The sequence below is a fragment of the Copadichromis virginalis genome, linkage group LG2, assembly GCF_057382275.1.
Source record: "Copadichromis virginalis isolate Kocher_CV1m ecotype Utaka linkage group LG2, C_Virginalis_male_GT1.1, whole genome shotgun sequence".
In the NCBI taxonomy this organism is placed as follows: Eukaryota; Metazoa; Chordata; class Actinopteri; order Cichliformes; family Cichlidae; genus Copadichromis; species Copadichromis virginalis.
The window spans coordinates 34309933-34327182 of NC_140619.1; the positions used below are offsets into that span (position 1 = coordinate 34309933).

Genomic DNA, 17250 nt, shown 5'->3' on the forward strand with positions numbered 1-17250 from the left:
TTTTATCCCTCCCTCCCTCCCTCCCTCCCTCCCTTCCTTCCTTCCTTCCTTCCTTCCTTCCTTCCTTTCTTTCTTTCTTTCTTTCTTTCTTTCTTTCTTTCTTTCTTTCTTTCTTTCTTTCTTTCTTTCTTTCTTTCTTTCTTTCTTTCTTTCTTTCTGCTGTTGTTCAATTTATGTAACAGTCCAACAAACCATTGAAATTGTACTGAACAATTAAAAGAGAATAAAACTTGAGTGTTTGCCTATCATTTGGTTGGGGATGTATAAACACAGCAACAAAAAGGATATTAATCTATGAGTCTACATGGAATAATTCTACATGGCAGCCAGGCCTCAGTATGCAAATGAAACCAGTGAGAAGTCAAAAAGTCTACTACTGCTCACACTCAGTTATTAAAGGGTTGGAGGGTTGTCCTGTTGTTGCCTCTCCAGTGGACCTGTTGTCACTTTTATTTGCACCAAGGCAGCTGATGTGGCCTTAATGTTTTAGCAGAGTATTTAGCCCACAGCAACATGCCACGCAGCAACCAAAAAACAAAAAGAAGAAAAAAAGGACATGTCAGTTTCTTTCCCTGCCCAGTGTAAGTAATGGCCCCAGCTTGGCCACTCCTATGAAAATTGCCAGCTTCCACCACTGCTGTCTGAATGTGTATTTGAATGGTTTTACTTTGTTTATCAGATGTTAGGCAGGACAATATATGTAACCCTTTAGGCTCTCATCTTGTGTTTAGCTGCAGCATTTTCTGGCATTAGATAAATTGAAACAAGCAACACTTGTTGATAACAGTAAGAACTGTTTTCCCTTCAGTCACTGAGTGTAGCAGCTGTAATTAGATTATGTCAGCTATTACAACCACTCATTCTTCCAGGTAGGCTATAGATTTGAATGTAATCTGGGATTTGGTGGCTCATTGCTGAGTGGTGTGGAAACCCAGGCACTAGACTGTACCTTATGTTACCAATACAATGCCATGTACAAGTCGACGGGAAAGACTGCTAACACCTGAGTGTGTGAGAAAGTGAGATTAGGTTGGTTGTTATGTAACATTAGCCCAACAACAGTCTGGTAATTGCAGGTGTGTTTGAAAGATTATTGTCTGTCCACTGGATGCTATTTTAAAGACTGTGCTGGGTATAATAGTATGCCTATCAGCCTGAAACCAGAAATTCTGCTGGTTTAAGTTTCATGACTGTCCAGAAATTAGTCTGTCAGACTCTGAAAGTGGTTTGAAATATCTTAGAGAAAGGTGTTTGTGACCTGCAACCTTCACTACATCTTTAACGTCAGATAAGATATAAAATCATGAAAAACATGCAAAAGAAAGGTGGCAAAACAAAATTAAGTCCCCATGCTGTTATATAAATATTATATAAATATATATAATATTATATAAATGTTATATAAATACCCCACCTGAATTCTGGCCATCACACACAGAAGCACAAACGCACACGGCTCTCACAGGCGTACACTCATGTCACGAGGTAATCTCCTCTTGTCACTCACTCATTATTAATACAGGATTACTTGTATTCTCAATCCCAAACTCGCACACACACAATACGCACCCCTCACAGAAATACACGCACTGTCTGCTGGGGACCTTCACCGGTAGCAAAGCAGTCAGGTATCTGTGAGCCACCAGCTGGAGTCTCAGGAGTTTCATCCACTTTGAATGTCGCGAGCCTGTGCAGGCCCGCTGCTCACTTTACTGCTGACAGAGGTTTTACCAGACAAGTGTTGGATAGTCATCAGAAGAGAAGATACTACAGCTTTGTAACCCTTGTTTCATGAAGGTAAGAAAAGATTTATATATATCTGATAACAAGGAGAGAAGTTAGAACAGTATGCAATGTGTTTGCATTCACATATGCACCACATTTTACTTAAATAGACAATCAAGATTTCAGAGGATTTTAGATAACTCCAGTGTAAAACAGCTCTACAGACTGTGTGCTGAGGTGATTTTAATGCTTTTGCTTTAAACACTATAGCTTCAAACATGGTGAAGGTCATATCATCGTATGACAGATACTTTTTAGTCTCTTCTTCACCAACTCTTTGTGTCTTTTCCAGATGTTTCCTTGGTCCGCTGTTTTCTCCCTTGAGCCTAAAGTGCCCGGCCAGCGAACAACTGAGGAGCTGGTAACCAACACCCTGATGCTGGAGCTTGGGGCCATGGTGAAGCGCACTGAACGCATCCGTTTGGAGAGGGCGACGGAGGGTCGTCGCCGCCGTCGCAGCTCTTCCTCTACAGCAGACTACAGCTGGCTGGCAACCACCCCGACCCCACAGCCCTATGAGCTCACTCCCAATGACCTGCTGGAGCTGCAAGACCTCTGTGCCAAAATCCCTCCTGCACAGTGTGGGCCTGTGATTGTCAGGTAAGAAAAACAGGCAGAGGTAGAGACAGAGCTAGAGATCTGGCAGGATAACGGTGAAACTGTTACTATAACTAAAAGACCTACAGATCATTTTCAAATAGCAGAGAGCTGCAGGGTTTCAGTCTAATCCATTTTACACACTAAGCAATAACTCGCTGATACTGTCAGAGCCATACTTATAAAAGTTGACTTTTAAATGTCTGTGTGAGGTTCATATCAACCCCTTATGTAAATCTGAGAATAGAAAAACTGGAGGGTCAAGATGCATGTACAATTTTCTAGTTTCTGCGACTATGCTTGCTTTGGTGTGGTGTAAATAAGACCCAGCACTAACCCTACCCCTCACTGGTAAATGCCCATAATTAATTCAACATAATGATGAATGAATTTTCAGTTAAAATAAAGCAAATGTGACTTTTTTTATTGGTGTTATCACTGAACAGAGTTGTTTAGACAAAGCGATCAGTAAATATAAAGGCTTTAAAATCTAATATTCAGTTTTATTAATCTGTGGGATTCAAAAATATGAACAAGTTGACAAAAAAGCAAGAGTCATCAATGAGACTCCATCATTAATAGTCACTTCTGCAAACACGTCCTCTGTTAGAAAAAAAAGTTTCATGCAGGCTATCCACCCTCAAACACCACCAGTGTTTTTCTTACAGTGACATTCCAATTTATTCTTCATTCTCCACCCTTACACTCTTTGTTGGCTGTGTCCTTTTTGTTTTGCCTTGGCTGTAAAGGGGTGTGAATCAAAGTCAGCTCATATTACACTTACTCTATCCCTCTTGCTGCAGGTTCAGGAGGCTGGTGTCACAGATGGAGCCCGAGGTTCACGAGGTTCCTCGGCTCTTTCGCTCAGTGCTGCGTGACTGTGTGGATGAGGCGAACGGAAACGATGAGGTTCCGACCCAGGAAGTGGTGTTTGAGAAGCAGCAGCGCAGCAAAAGCCTCTCCTTTGTCACATTCCGCACAAAATTCCGCACGGGGTATTTCCCAAAGGGCAGCAACTTGAGAGGCTCCAGGGGGAACCTGCAGCAGCAAGTGGAATGGTCTGATGAGGAGGAGGATGGAGAAGGGGAGGAGGAGGAAGCAATCAAAGCCAGGGCGAGGAGGGGAAGGAGTAAGAGCATGCCAGAGATCACCCCTATAGAGCAGAGTGCTCATGGGTGAGAGAAGTGAGGGGAGTCAGGGGAGAAATAAAGCAGAGGGACATGTGCAAGGGAGGGGAGGAGAAACTAGGAGAGTCACAGAGAAGACTAGGTGAGCCCAGATTGTACAAGACAAGCATTAATGAGGAAGAAAGGGAGAAGTGGAAGTAGCTGCCATTAAAAAATGGGTCAAATAAAAATCTGGAAAACTTAAAAAAATTATTTTCTTCCTTATTTCAAAAGATGAAGAAAAAAATTCAAGAGAAAGGACTTAAGTAGATTTGCTCACTGGCAGCTTTAGGTAAATCTAAAAGAATTATGGTTCTGGCTTTAAGATGTCAGCAGCCTTTTGTGGTCCTGGTGGGTAAATTAGAAACTGCTGATACTGTTTTACCTACATAAGACCAAAAATACTAAAGGGAATAAATAGCTGTTCCAAATCTGACACGACCTGTTATGCTCATTTCCATATTTCAAGTACCCTTTCCTGATTTCCATTTCAAAATAATCCTGCTTTGTCTCATTCTGGGCCTGGAACCAGTTTTTATGTTAGCTCATCTCCCTTTAAAACCACTTTTGTCTGGTAACGGATGGGTGAGGTTTCTGTATCTGAAGTGGTAAATACAGATCCTCCTTCTTTTAACGGGACCCTTGCCACAGCAGATCATCTGCCTCCATCTCATCCTATCCCTACCATGCTCCTCTGTCACAGTAACGCTCTGCATGCCCTTCTTCATGACCACAGAGACCATCTCTGTGGTCTTCCTCTCTTCCTCCTACCTGGCAGCTCCATCTTCAACACCTTTTTGATATATCCACTATCACTCCCTTGACTACCACCTCTACCCTTCCTTCTCTTCCTGATGAAACCTTCCCATTTATCTGGACTTGGGACTGGCATTAGGAGTACACTGGGTTGTACACCACCACAAGCTGGGTTGACACGAAACAGACTAAAGAATATGGAAGTGGAAAAAAGAACATTTAAAGCAGTCTGAATCCTGAATTGCTGGCTACCAACTTAATATTTTGAAACTCAGACCATGTCTGAGCATCAACCAGTATAACTGTACTGTACAAGAAACCTAAGAAAATAAGGATATGTCCATGACAGCCTATTTAGTATGTTGAGTTAAACTTTGCTCAAGCTTATGGCATCTATAAACTCAAACCCATACTGTAAGGGCTCTCTGATGAATCATAAACACATCACATGAACTAAAACTTGTTACATAACAGACAGGACAGCTTTCTTCTGCAGACTCAGCAGCCACAGTTTGGCTCCAGATCACCAGCTCAGTTAACAGATGCTCTCCCGTCAAGTAAAGCAGAAAATAATTAGACTCACGTATGATTTTACTGTAATACAACATGTACTTAAGGTAATAAATAACCAATTTTCTGATCTTGTCTGTGCAATTAAAACACTTCTTTTACACAAAAATGTCTTCTTTTTTTGTTTTAAATAGATGTTTAGCTAACATTTGAGGATAATGTTTAAATGCATTGTTATAAATGAAAATAAAGAATAAAAGGCCAAATATAAACTGCAGCATTTGTTACAGCTAATTAAAGCTCTGCTGACTAATCCTCTTATCCCAAGAAAATCCCACACGTGAATGCCAGCACCCCATTACTGTTTTATTAATGCACACTTTATCAATACATCTTCATAACTATTTCAACTTTATACACTGAAGTCAAGGCATTTGGCTAAAAGAAAAAAAAAAAAAAAAAGAAAAAAAAGAAAGAGCAAAAGAAAAAAAAAAAAAAAGGGAAAAAATGTTTCTTTTAAAAAGTTGTGGTCATTTAAATAACATCCTGTACATTAGGTAGATAATGGATGCGCACAGGCATCCAACCAGACACTTCCAGGGAACGTGGCCGATCGTGTGACTTTACAACCAGCGCTTACCCCTTCATACGCACTGATCCTCCTGCAGCACTCAGTGAGTGAGGTTTAAACCTTTTCTTCCATTAAACCTCTGCGAAGGCTGCTCACCACACAGCTTCATTTAAAACAGTGCCGTTATATAACATTTCTCACAGCTCACTCTTCAGTTACACTGCAAACCTCCCTTCATCTGGCTATGACTGCCTACTTGTGCCACAGCGAGTTTCCTTGTATTGTGTCACAGTTCAACAACGGTACCAATTTGGCAAATGAAACAAAACAGCAAATAAAGATTTAAAAATAAAAAAAAAATCCACATCAGTTTTGGATGGTAGAAGGTTAGGAATTGCTGATAAATGAGAGACAGTCATGTGGTTCCAGTAAAAAGCAGGTAAAATATGAAGCAACATAATCTGAGGAGCAAGTCCAGTTGTAAAGTTTGGCTTTTTAATACTTACTATAAAGGATGACGTGTGGTAAAAGAGGTTAAACAAAACAACCATAAGACAGTTTGCAGAATCAAACCATTAAATTAGAGCCATTTTGATTAAATGCTTATGAATAGTTGGTCAATGTAGGATACAGAGCAGCTTTCTGCTCTTAAAGTGGGGATTCAAAGATCATTTATTTGTTTTATTCGAGAGTTCAACATCTTCATTTTCCATTGAAGAGTCAAATTAAGACTGAAAAGTTTGTGGCTTGGGACAAAACGACAGGTCCGTATTCGAGTGGATCCCAAAAGCCTCCATGAAATCGTGATAGAAGAGTCTCGAAATACATCCTCTTAGTCTAGCTTTAATTTTATTCTCCCTCATTCGATACCGTTTCCCCGTTCCTCATTCCTTTAAGCAAAGAAGACGACAAAGATGATGAAGAAGACCACGAGGACCAGAAAGATCTTGATCATCAGCCAGCGGTTGGAGGAGACCGACTGGAAGTATTTGAGGATCTCTGTGTGGGCAGCCTCCACGTTCAGCTGGGTGTCCTCCACGTTAGCATCGATCCTGTGAGAAGGAAACGGAGCAGTGAGAAGAGTTTTTATCTCTAATCAGTCTTGTTTTATTTCAAAGACTAAGATATTACACCAATACTTACACCACTAATGCAAAAAAAATAAATAAAATCAATTTTTTTCAGTTCTGCTTTAGTTTGTTATTTGTTTATTTTAAATAGAAAATTGCTAAGATTTGTTATTGCTTTGATATATATGGGCTTCTGTCTTTTAAATTTTAACACCCTCTAGCGGTTAAAATTGGTGTAGGTTGATTGCCTTCCAGGGCTATTAATGAATCCTGACTGATGAGTATTTGTCAGACCCTGATGAAGACTTGTAGTCAATACGTGCTGATCTGTTTTACTTGCTGAATTGTTCCAAGAATACATTTGTTATATAATTTTATCCCAACACAGGACCAAAAAAAAGAAAAAGAAAAAAAAAGTGCTTTTATGTTTCAGGCTTTTTTTCCAGCAAGATTGTTTTTCCAGTCCTTTCTTTCAGTTGTGTGACACGTTCTTTTATCCTACTGAACCTCATCTGTCTCAATCTCTTCCTCACCTCTGGATGGTCTCCTCTTGCTCCTTGACCATGTGCGCCAGCTGCTGAAATATGGAACCCAGTTCCACGATGGTGCTCTCGATGTTTTGCATGGTATCTGCACGGCTCTGGATGTACGAGTCCTGTTGCCACAACACAGCATTTTAGTCTAATATTTAGCTAATCTTGGATAAAAGTCAGTCAAGTTTGACAACAGAATAAATTTTTTGAGCCACCTGTCTGACTTCAGCAAACAAACACCAACACCCTACCTGCTCATCAATAAGCTGAAGCTGCAAAGGATTACTTGGAGAGTCCATATCGATAGCAACATCCCCCCGGCTCCGGGACTCTTCCTGCATCAGGACCGAGCCATCTGCAGAGACACAAAACACACACACGTGATCACAGAAATCCTCTATGGTACGGGCGGAAAGCAGAAAGAACAGCGGGCACATACAGTAGCTAGTTATACCCGCTTGGAGAGTCGAGACGTTCCCGGGAAATACCTTTGTAATTTGCGGTTGTATAGCCCTGGTAGTCATTGCGCGGCTCACGAGCTGCATGCGGCTCCTGGGCCCCTTTTTTGCGGCTCCCTAAAATATTTTGTAATTCTTGCATTACAGATGACCAAATACAGTAATAATCATTCACAAGGACTGCCAGCAGTTCCCTATCACAACAGCTGCTGTTTTGAAAAGTACACTGGTATTTAAAACTTATCCACAACCAGTGCCGTTTTTGAAAATGAAGGAAAAAACAAAACACCTAACCATCAAACAACATGCTCAGTGCAAGTACGCCAAAAACAGAAATAAGGGAATGTGTGCACAAGCACAGAAAAACTATATATTCTGTTAATATGTGATTTATTATGCTTATGGTTTTCTACCGTAGGGTTTATACCCATGTACCTTTTAGCAGGTAATAACACAAACAAGTAGAGAAATGTAAATATTTATACCATCATCCATCAAGGTAACTAAATGCTGAGTGCATCATTTCAGAGATTAGAATCGAGCCAATTATATATTTAAAATAATGAAACCAGTCTTAATATCCATCTTTTTTTCTTTGTAAAATCTCTAGGCATTCACAATGAGCATTTTGCTTGATATTTGGCCAAAAATGCTAAAATAAAGTGAATTTATGAACATTTTACCAACTGTGTAAATGCACGTACAGGAAGCACTGGAGCTCGGTGCGTTCATTAAAGGGTCTCTGTTAAGAAGCCTGCTCGGCAAAACGTTTAATCATTCATTTTAGCAGAATGATGAACTGAGCAGGAGCCAGACGTCGAGTATTTTCCTCCACGACACAACAAAGAAATACTCACGGTGTGTTCACTCTAATACACACTTTGTATGCTTTGAGTAATGATTATTCTCATTACTAGTGGGAAGTTCACACTTTCAGAGAATACAGGTGATATAAATGTGACATTACAGCAGGCAGTGTGAAGCCAGCCATGTTCACGGTCCTCTTTTACCCTTGTCTGTATTACTAGCGCTGCACGTCAGTTTATGCATGTGCAACATTAAAGGTCCACAAAACGATTAAGACAGAACTTTTCACACAAACAATATTCAGGATAGAGTGAACACGCCTTAATTAAACTACAAAACATGCTTTGTTAACCTGCTGTAGCCATTTACTTTCATATGAGACCCTTGTTAAAAATCTGAATGAGCAACTTGAAGCGTGAAGCTGAGATGTGGAGAGACTTACTGAAGTTGTTGGCCATGAGAGGAGAAGACGACGCCGGAGGCTGGGAGAACTGCTCTCTCCTGCTGCGCTGCTGCTTCAGGTTCTGAAGAACAAGAGTCAAAGAGAGAAGAAACCTTCACCTTATCCAGAGCTTTAGGTATTAGCATTGTTTGCTTTTGTGTGCTGACGCAGCTCTCACCTCTGTTCTGACTTCTAGGACTGATTTGAAGTCATTGGACATCGATGCCAGCTTGGACTACAGACAAAGAATGACAGAGTTAAAGGAGGTGCCGATTCACTTTTGTTACCATTTAAAAAAAGAAAAGAAGGAAAAACAAAACCCAAAACTACAGAAAATTCGCATTCTCTCAGTCAATAACTACATCTTTTCTTGATTTTAAAATTGTACACAAAGTTTTACAGAAAGGTTCAAAGTTGTTTCCTTTTAGATCAACTTCAAATTCAGAATCAGAATCACAATTTTTGTCAATTTTTTAAACAAATGATTAATTTATCTTGGGGTCTTGATGCAAAAAAAACAAACAAAAAACCCCAAAACAAAACGTTGGTACAGAAATAAAAAACAGAATATATGCTATATACAGTGTATATAATATATACATATATTTAGGAATATATACCAACTACCTACAGATATGAGAGATGAGATACTGAGAAATTAAGTCATATCTAAAGGTTATGACCAGGAAGGGGACAGGGTGCAAAATATAGATAGAGCTCTCATCTGCAGTAATCTTGCACTCATTCTGATCCAAATAAGCAAAAACAAAACGCAAACAACAACAAAAAGCAGCAGGATTTGCACAAATACAGTACAAAAATATACCTGTAATGACACCACTATAGTGTTTGAGTGGGTCTGAATGTGTCGGCCACCTGGAGCTCCACGGGACCTCACCAAGTCCTGCAGCTGTGCTATCTGTTTGTTTAGACTGTTAATGTCCTAAAAGACAAATAAAAGAAGGGAAAGTTATAATATAAAGTTTCATTAGATATAAAAAAGGACTGACATGCTTTACTGAAGAGTGACAGCTCAACTCACCTGCTTAATGATGTATGTCAGCTCCTCGATTTCTATCGCCTTGTCATCAAACAGAGATTTTCTTTTTGCCACTAAAACATGAAAATAACATCATCTAGGTCAGCACTTTGGATGATATCACACTCAGAAATTTGAAATGAAGCTGAAATTACATTAAAATTAACACTTACAAATTGTGAGCTTTTCCAGTTTGGCAAATGTATTGCTCAAGTCTTTCCCAATTCTCCTACAAGGAGACAAAAACAGAGGTTAAACTTTCTCTACTAGTCACAGAACCAATAATTATATTTGCTTCAAATCTCTTTAGTACAACTCTTTAACTAAAGGTAAGAGAAACGGGTATTAAACCATTTGTATGCTAAATTCATTATATGAATATTATAGCTAATTCAACAGTGAATATGAAAATAAAGGAACCGCAAATAAACATAAAATGAGGAAACATATGCGAAAACAGACTTTGTGGAACTTACTTGGCCATAACTGTAAAGTCACTGCGCTGCCTGAGGGCACTGAGTGCCGGTTTACTGGGCTGGACTCCATTCTGCTACAGGAGGTACAAAGAAGCAGATGAGATGGCCAGAAACATTTAAAAAAAAAAAAAAAAAAAAAAAGGGGGGGGGGGGGGTAAGACATAAATTATGATAAGCAGGACTTTGAGAATTGATTTTAAATGAATCAAGAAGTCAAAGAATTTGGATTTTTTTTTTATCATGATAAAATAATAATCCAGTCTGTTCTGACTTTTTGTTTTTAAAATAAAAACTTAAACATGCCAAAAAGTAAAATGTCTAATGGCATAATATTTGGAGTGTTAATATAATAAAAAAAGAGAATGTGGTCACTTAAAAATATAAGATACACAAGATCATTTGAATTTGGCATTTTTTTTTTAAAATCATCAACCTTCCTCCAAAGAAAAATAATCAGGACTGTGACAGAAATATTTCTAACTAGTAACCAGCACAAGTTAAATGTGAAAACACACTTAAAATGTGTTTTTGGGATAGATGTTTCTATATTAAGTAGCCAAAGTTTGAGAAGTCACACCTAAAAGGCCCATTTTGAGAGAGGAAAAACTACTGAGAGGTAGAGAAAAAAGCTCTACCTCTCAGTAAACAAAAATCACTTCCAAATGTGTTTTTGCATCATCTCACATAAACACTGACATAATTATGTTTGCATTACCAGACACACTGACTGATAGTTATTTACCTTCTTTTTTTAAAGAAAGTAAAAAACATTTTGACACTGTTATTTGGGGGATTTACCGAGAGGAGTAAACAAGGAACAAAAAGCAAAACTAAAAGCCAAGCCCAAAATTATACAGTGCTACCAAAACCGATCTGCATCACTGCATTTTAGCTGTATGTGTTAAAAAGATTCTGGTAACTCTTATCAAATCGTGCACAACTTCAAGTAAACCTATCATGGAATATAATAAAAACTAAGCAAAAACGAGCAAAACCACTATGTAAATAGATTCAACTGAGAAAAAAAACCCCCCAATAACTACAAAAAAATAAATAAATTAGAATAAATCTGAGTGTAGGGACGTGGCTGTTTTTTTTTGTTGTTTTTTTTAAAGACACAACATACCTGTCTGCCCTGGAGAGATTTACACGCTGACTGGAACTCGAGTGTCCGGTCACGGCACGTCATGCTGCCGCTGATAGTGAGTCACCTGCCCGCTATAGATCAAACACCACCCGGGCAGCCGGTTCCTCCTCCTGGGGTCTGTCTGATTGATAAATACTAAGACCTCGCGGTGTACGGACAAATTCACATCGAAAGGTGGTTATCATTCATGTCTGAAATTTAAAAAAAAAAAGTCACTTGTTAGCTTTCCGGGCCGACAGCTTCAAATTCAACAGATAAAACACAAATTCAGGAGAATCGGTAGCCAAAAGCTAGTCACAAAGACCGCGACAGCGTGGAAATAAGGCCCAAATAACTGTGCTAAAGCTCATATAAATAAACAGGCAAGTTAAATATATATATCATTAGGTAACGATGATTATTTGGAGCCTGGACTGGGTCTGTTTGTGTGAAGGCCGCCCATCACGACACACAGCTGATCATGGCCTGACCGGCTAACCGCGGGCTAACGTTAGCTCTCTGGAGCTAACGGGAGTTTTCGAACGGTCCCTCCAATCTCACCTCGGTGAAAGCCAACTAAAATTGACGGTGCGAGTTTTAAATTTATTTAATAAACAAAGCTAGATGGGGTTCAACTCACCTGAATCGGTATCGCAAAATATTATCAGACCCGTCGGTGTTTCTGGTGAAGACTAGTATACCCAGGAGTTAAAGTTCCGATCCGGGTCATTTCCGGTACTGACGTCATTGCCACGTCTACTTTACCGAGCATGGAAAAATGTCTGCAGTACCGAGTTACTACCACCAGGGGTCGACAAATCTACTGATGTGAGCGGCACAAAGGAATCGACGCTTCAGTTCAGAAAGAAATGCGGACATTTAGTTGAAAACGAAGTCAGCAAATGACAAATAAAGCTATTATTTAGAATTCAAATTAAAACTAAGACTAAAGCAACTAAAGTAACATTATCCACTTACAAAATCAACTCAAAAAAAAAAAAAGAATATAAATAGAAAGGACACTTTTTAAAAAAACAAACAAACTTGGTCACACCAGGTATTGATATGATGTTTAGAATATAATGTCTACATGTCTGAATCTTCCGTTTTCAATACATTTTGTGTTTGTATTGTCATACCTTTTCCCCAAACAATTTTTGTTCCACTGAAATACTTATATTAAAATGATTTATACAACTAAAAAATAATAATAATCCAGAATAGAAATAAAACAACTGATTTAGATAGAAACAATATAACCCAGTACTAGTACGGAGTAATTAATGACGTGGTGTGTGAGTGTACATCAAGAAGCCGCAGTTTCCTGTTTTTAGCTGACAGGAGTGGCACCAGGCGTGGTCTTCCGCTGCTGTATCCCAGCTGCTGAGGAGTTCAACATATTGTGCGTTCAGAGATGTTTTCCTGCATACCTTGGTTGTAACAAGTAATTATTTGAATTACCATTGCCTTCTTATCAGCTCCAAATAGTTTGGCTATTCTTCGATTTTTTTTCTTTTTGAAGCATTCTCTGAAAACCCTGGATAGCAGTTTCTGGAATATTCAGACCAGTATGTCTGACAGCAATTACCATGCCAAGTTCAAAGTCACTTAAGTCATCTTTCTTCCCCACTGTGATGCTCAGTTTGAACTTCAGCAGCTCTTCTTGACCATGTCTGCATAAAAGCAGCTGCTGCCATGTCATTTTCTGATTAGATACTTTTGTTAACAAGCGGTTAAACAGGTATACCCAATGCATTGGCCAGAGAGTTTACATTCAAAATAAAAACCCTCCAATGTCAGTCCTGTATCCCTTTAGCCACAACCTTTTTCTTTTTTTAATTTGCAAAAGAAAGTTGTTGTAAAACTGTAAATGGAGATTTACCTGATTGTGGCACTCAAAGTAAAAAAAAAGAAAAGAAAAAAAAAAGAGGGTGGGCGAATTGTTAATCAAATAAACACAACATATGAGGAATCTTGTTTTCAGTATTCCTACTATCAATAACACTTATACCGATCCCTCAGAAACTGAAATATTACAACTACAATGGTAATACCTTACTGCAGCAAACGTAATGTCACCATTCATCAATTTTTGTTTTTCACTACTGAGCTTTTCTTCTTCGTGTTTAACGGCGGTTGGCAACCAACGTAAAGGAGCATTACCGCCTCCTACTGTTCCGGAGTATGGGTCAGACAGTGAGCTTAAAATCTGTTTCCAAAAAAACAATACAAAAAAAAAAAAAAGAAAAAAGAAAAAAAAAAAGACCCTACACTCTTTCATAAACACCTATATCCTTCAGAAACCCTACCAGTTCCCTCACCTGTGCCCTACTACCCTCCAACACACTCTTCAGATTAAATTCCCAATTCCCCGCTCCTTCAATCTATTCTGCAGAACTTTCCTCTCCACATCATAACCCTTGCACCGCAGTATTACATGCTCTACCATCTCCTCCTCCTGGCACACTCCACAAAGCCCCGTCTCATGTTCTCCTATCATCTGTAGTGTTTTATTTAATGCACAATGTCCCAGTCTAAGCCTGGTAATGACCACCTCTTCTCTCCTATTACCCCTATACAACCGACACCTTGCCACCTCCTTATGATACAATTGCCTGCCCTTACTCCCTGAATCCCACCGCTTCTGCCACTCCTGAACAACTTGCCTCCAAACAATACCTTTTGCTTCAGATCCGCTGCTTTTAATTTCCATCTCAGTCCTATTTTTAGTCAACGCTCCTTTTGCCAACCTATCCACCTTTTCATTTCCACTCATTCCTACATGATCTCGCACCCAAAGAAAGCCAATATTGCTACCACAACACTTAATTCTGCTTATAGTCTCCAGAATAGTATACAGCATACCCTGCCTTGTCTTCGAACAAAATGATTGTAGACTTTAAAGAACAGCTGCCGAGTCAGAACATACTACCACCTGCCTGATTTTTGAACACTCTACCCATTTCAATGCTACCAAAATTGCTACCATTTCAACCGTGTACACTGCCAGTCCATCCGAAGGGCGTCTGTTTATTTCAATATTTTTTGACGGAACTGCTATTCCAAACCCTGTAATTCCAGTATCTGGACTTTTAGCACCATCCGTGAACACATGAATACACTCAGGATATTCATTCAAGCTGTGAAAATGAAATGCTGAAACAAGAGACTCTTCCTTTCAATTTTCTCTTCAGATCCAGCAAGTACCAGTCCACAGGAGGGGTCGCGAATAACCATGAAGGAACCACAGGGAACACTACTGCAGGACATATTTTAAGTTCATACACTTGACACTCCTTAGCCCACTGATTCCCCACCTTTCCAAAATGATCCTTCTGACTTCTTGTCTGTGAAGGTTCTCAGTCATCCAGGTCATCGTAGTCAAAGGAGCTTGGAAAGAAAAGCGTCTGGACTTCTTTAAGTTACTTGAAGACGTTTCACCTCTCATCCGAGAAGCTTCTTCAGTTCTAAGGTCAAATGGTGGAGAGTCCCAGATATAAACCTAGTGGGAGTGACCCCCCACAGAGGGACAAAAGGACCCCCTGATGATCCTCTAATCGCCTGAGCCAAGGTGTGAAACTGGGCGTGGGTCCCAATCAGCCAGAGTTTCGGGTGTGTTCATTGTGAAACCTGGCCCCACCTTATCATGCGAATTCCTGAGATCAGATGGCCCAGGATGTGAGTGGGCGTTAAGGCGTCTGGGAAGGATCTCAAAACTGGATTATAGATGGCAGAGAGTTGGTGTCGTAAACCCCCACCTCTGTTCAAAGATGGTCGCTCACAGTGGACATAGATGGCTTCTTTCACTCCTCTTACAAACCATCTGTCCTCTCTGTCCAAAATGTGAACATTGGCATCCTCGAAAGAGTGTCCTTTATCCTTCAGATGCAGATGGACTGCTGAGTCTTGTCCTGTGGAGGTGGCTCTTCTGTGTTGTGCCATGCGCTTGTGAAGTGGCTGTTTGGTCTCTCCAATGTAGAGGTCTGAGCATTCCTCGCTGCACTGTACAGCGTACACCACATTGTTAAGTTTGTGTTTTGGCGTTTTGTCTTTCGGGTGAACCCGAATCAAATGAATGGCTTGTTATCAGGCCTTTGCCAAACATGATGGCAAGCTGAAGAGGTAATCAAACCATTTGATTCAGCTGTGTTGGAGTAGGGATGCATCTAAAAGCTGCAGGATAGTAGCTCTCGAGGACTGGGATTGGGCAGCCCTGCTCTAAGGGCTTCCGATTGAAGAACATCCAAACGTCTCAACACAGAAGGAGCTGCTGAACCATATGCCACACACCCATAATCGAAGACCGATCTAATTAATGCCTGGTAAAGTCTTTTCAAAGCATAAGAGCTCACTCCCCAACCCCTCCCAGCTACACACCTCATAACATTAATAACTTTTTTGCATTTGGTTTCAATCTGGTCAATATGCTCCCTCCATGTCAGTCTTGAATCAAACACAACACCTAAGTACTTAAAAGAGCTCACTTTCCCAATTACCTCGTCATACAGTTTCAATGTCAAAGTCTCACTCACTTTTCTTTTCTTTTTGTAAAGAACATCATTTTTGTCTTTTCCACCAAAAACCTGAATCCCCAGTCAAATCCCCACTCAACCACCATATTTATTTGCCTTCCTTTTTTCCATAACACACCATCATCAGCAAACAAAGACCTACTACTGATCTTTTGTCTCTTGTCCTCTGTATTTATTTTTTACTTACCCCCTTGTCTCGTTATATGGATTCTATTCACCTGTGCATTGTTTCCCCAGCTGTATTCTCACTCCTTAATTAGCTCACGCGTGTGTTTCTTTTTGTCTGATATTATTTCTGTTTGTTACTGGAGTTCCCTGCCTGTTCCTTGTGGGGTCTTTGGTAGTTTTACTTATTGGCTCATATCAGTCAGAATAAATATTTCCCCTTTGTTCCTGTTTCTTTCAGTGACTGCTTTTGGGTCCAGAAAGCACTATATATTTTAATATGGTTTTCTGAAACAGGTCTCTCTTGTAAATGAGACATTGAGCCCCAGTGGACTACCTGTATAAATAAAGGTTAAATAAAAAAACCCCACATCATATAAATGATGGTAGTTTTATTCTTGGACTAGAATACCTTTACATGAGTCAGCGTTCCAAGTAATCCTTATTTATCTTCTACTGGGCCTTTGTGCAGCTCCCCAGTTCCTCTTCTTTCTGAAACGAGCTGTTTTAGCTCCTCCCACTTTAAGCCAACTTTCTTTTATAGTTAAGCTGTGCTGCCATGTTCTTTTCAAAGACAAGAGCCTTTCTGTTGGCAAGCCTTCCAAACAAGCCACATTTATTCAGCCTTTTTCTAATTGTGCTGTCATGAACTTTAACATTAAACTTGCTAACTGGGGCCAGTAGAATCTCAGATGTAGCTCTTGGCTTTTTTGCAGTTTCTGAGTATTGCACAGTCTGACCTTGGGGCTTGTTCACTGGGATGTCCACTCCTGAGAAGACTTGCAGCCGTTTTGATTTTTTTTTCCACTTGTGGATGAAAAAATTTTCTTGCTGGAGAATTTTGGACTTCAAATTGTTTGGAAATGGCCTTATTACTGGCACCAAATGCTTCTTTAAGCCAATTGCTGATGCCTGCCCTTATTGTGTTGTGCTAACAAACACCTGAATGCTCCAGAACTGATGATACCTTAACCAAGGTCATATGATTAGCAGCACACCCTTGATTTATTTTTTCATGCATTGATTCTGCATAACGACACAGTGTAATATGTTACTTCTGTTGTTCATTTGAGGTTGTGTTTACCTAAATTTTAGACGTGTTAACAACCAGATGTTTTTTTAAGAGGTCCTGAGACAAATTCACACAATTATAGAGATACAATGATTTTCTTTAACTTAAGAGTCAAAGAAGACATGGCGCGGTTACGCTTAAATGC

The 17250-nt window shown here is 39.7% G+C and overlaps 2 protein-coding genes across 5 annotated transcripts; one reads left to right on the forward strand and one right to left on the reverse strand.

The window, feature by feature from the left end:
- The first annotated feature begins 2071 nt into the window (after nucleotides 1-2071).
- On the forward strand, nucleotides 2072-3561 carry LOC146717835 (protein RD3). Its single transcript, XM_085466534.1, has 2 exons — nucleotides 2072-2385; nucleotides 3186-3561. The coding sequence occupies exons 1-2, from the start codon at nucleotides 2078-2080 to the stop codon at nucleotides 3559-3561; spliced, it is 684 nt and encodes a 227-aa protein (XP_085322660.1). The 5' UTR covers nucleotides 2072-2077.
- Nucleotides 3562-6208: 2647 nt separating this feature from the next.
- On the reverse strand, nucleotides 6209-12136 carry stx5a (syntaxin 5A). 4 transcript variants are annotated; one of them, XM_085431652.1, is made up of 12 exons: nucleotides 11977-12136; nucleotides 11337-11548; nucleotides 10211-10281; nucleotides 9908-9963; nucleotides 9738-9808; nucleotides 9522-9638; nucleotides 8874-8930; nucleotides 8696-8777; nucleotides 7477-7563; nucleotides 7240-7343; nucleotides 6989-7110; nucleotides 6209-6437 (listed from the first exon to the last, which is right to left on the reverse strand). In XM_085431652.1, the coding sequence occupies exons 2-12, from the start codon at nucleotides 11397-11399 to the stop codon at nucleotides 6278-6280; spliced, it is 990 nt and encodes a 329-aa protein (XP_085287778.1). In that variant the 5' UTR covers nucleotides 11400-11548; nucleotides 11977-12136; the 3' UTR covers nucleotides 6209-6277. The 4 variants fall into 4 exon arrangements, with proteins under 4 accessions (XP_085287778.1, XP_085287770.1, XP_085287794.1 ...); XM_085431644.1 differs by having other exon boundaries at nucleotides 10211-10284; nucleotides 11977-12134; XM_085431668.1 differs by lacking the exon at nucleotides 7477-7563 and having other exon boundaries at nucleotides 11977-12135.
- Between the last annotated feature and the right edge of the window lie 5114 nt (nucleotides 12137-17250).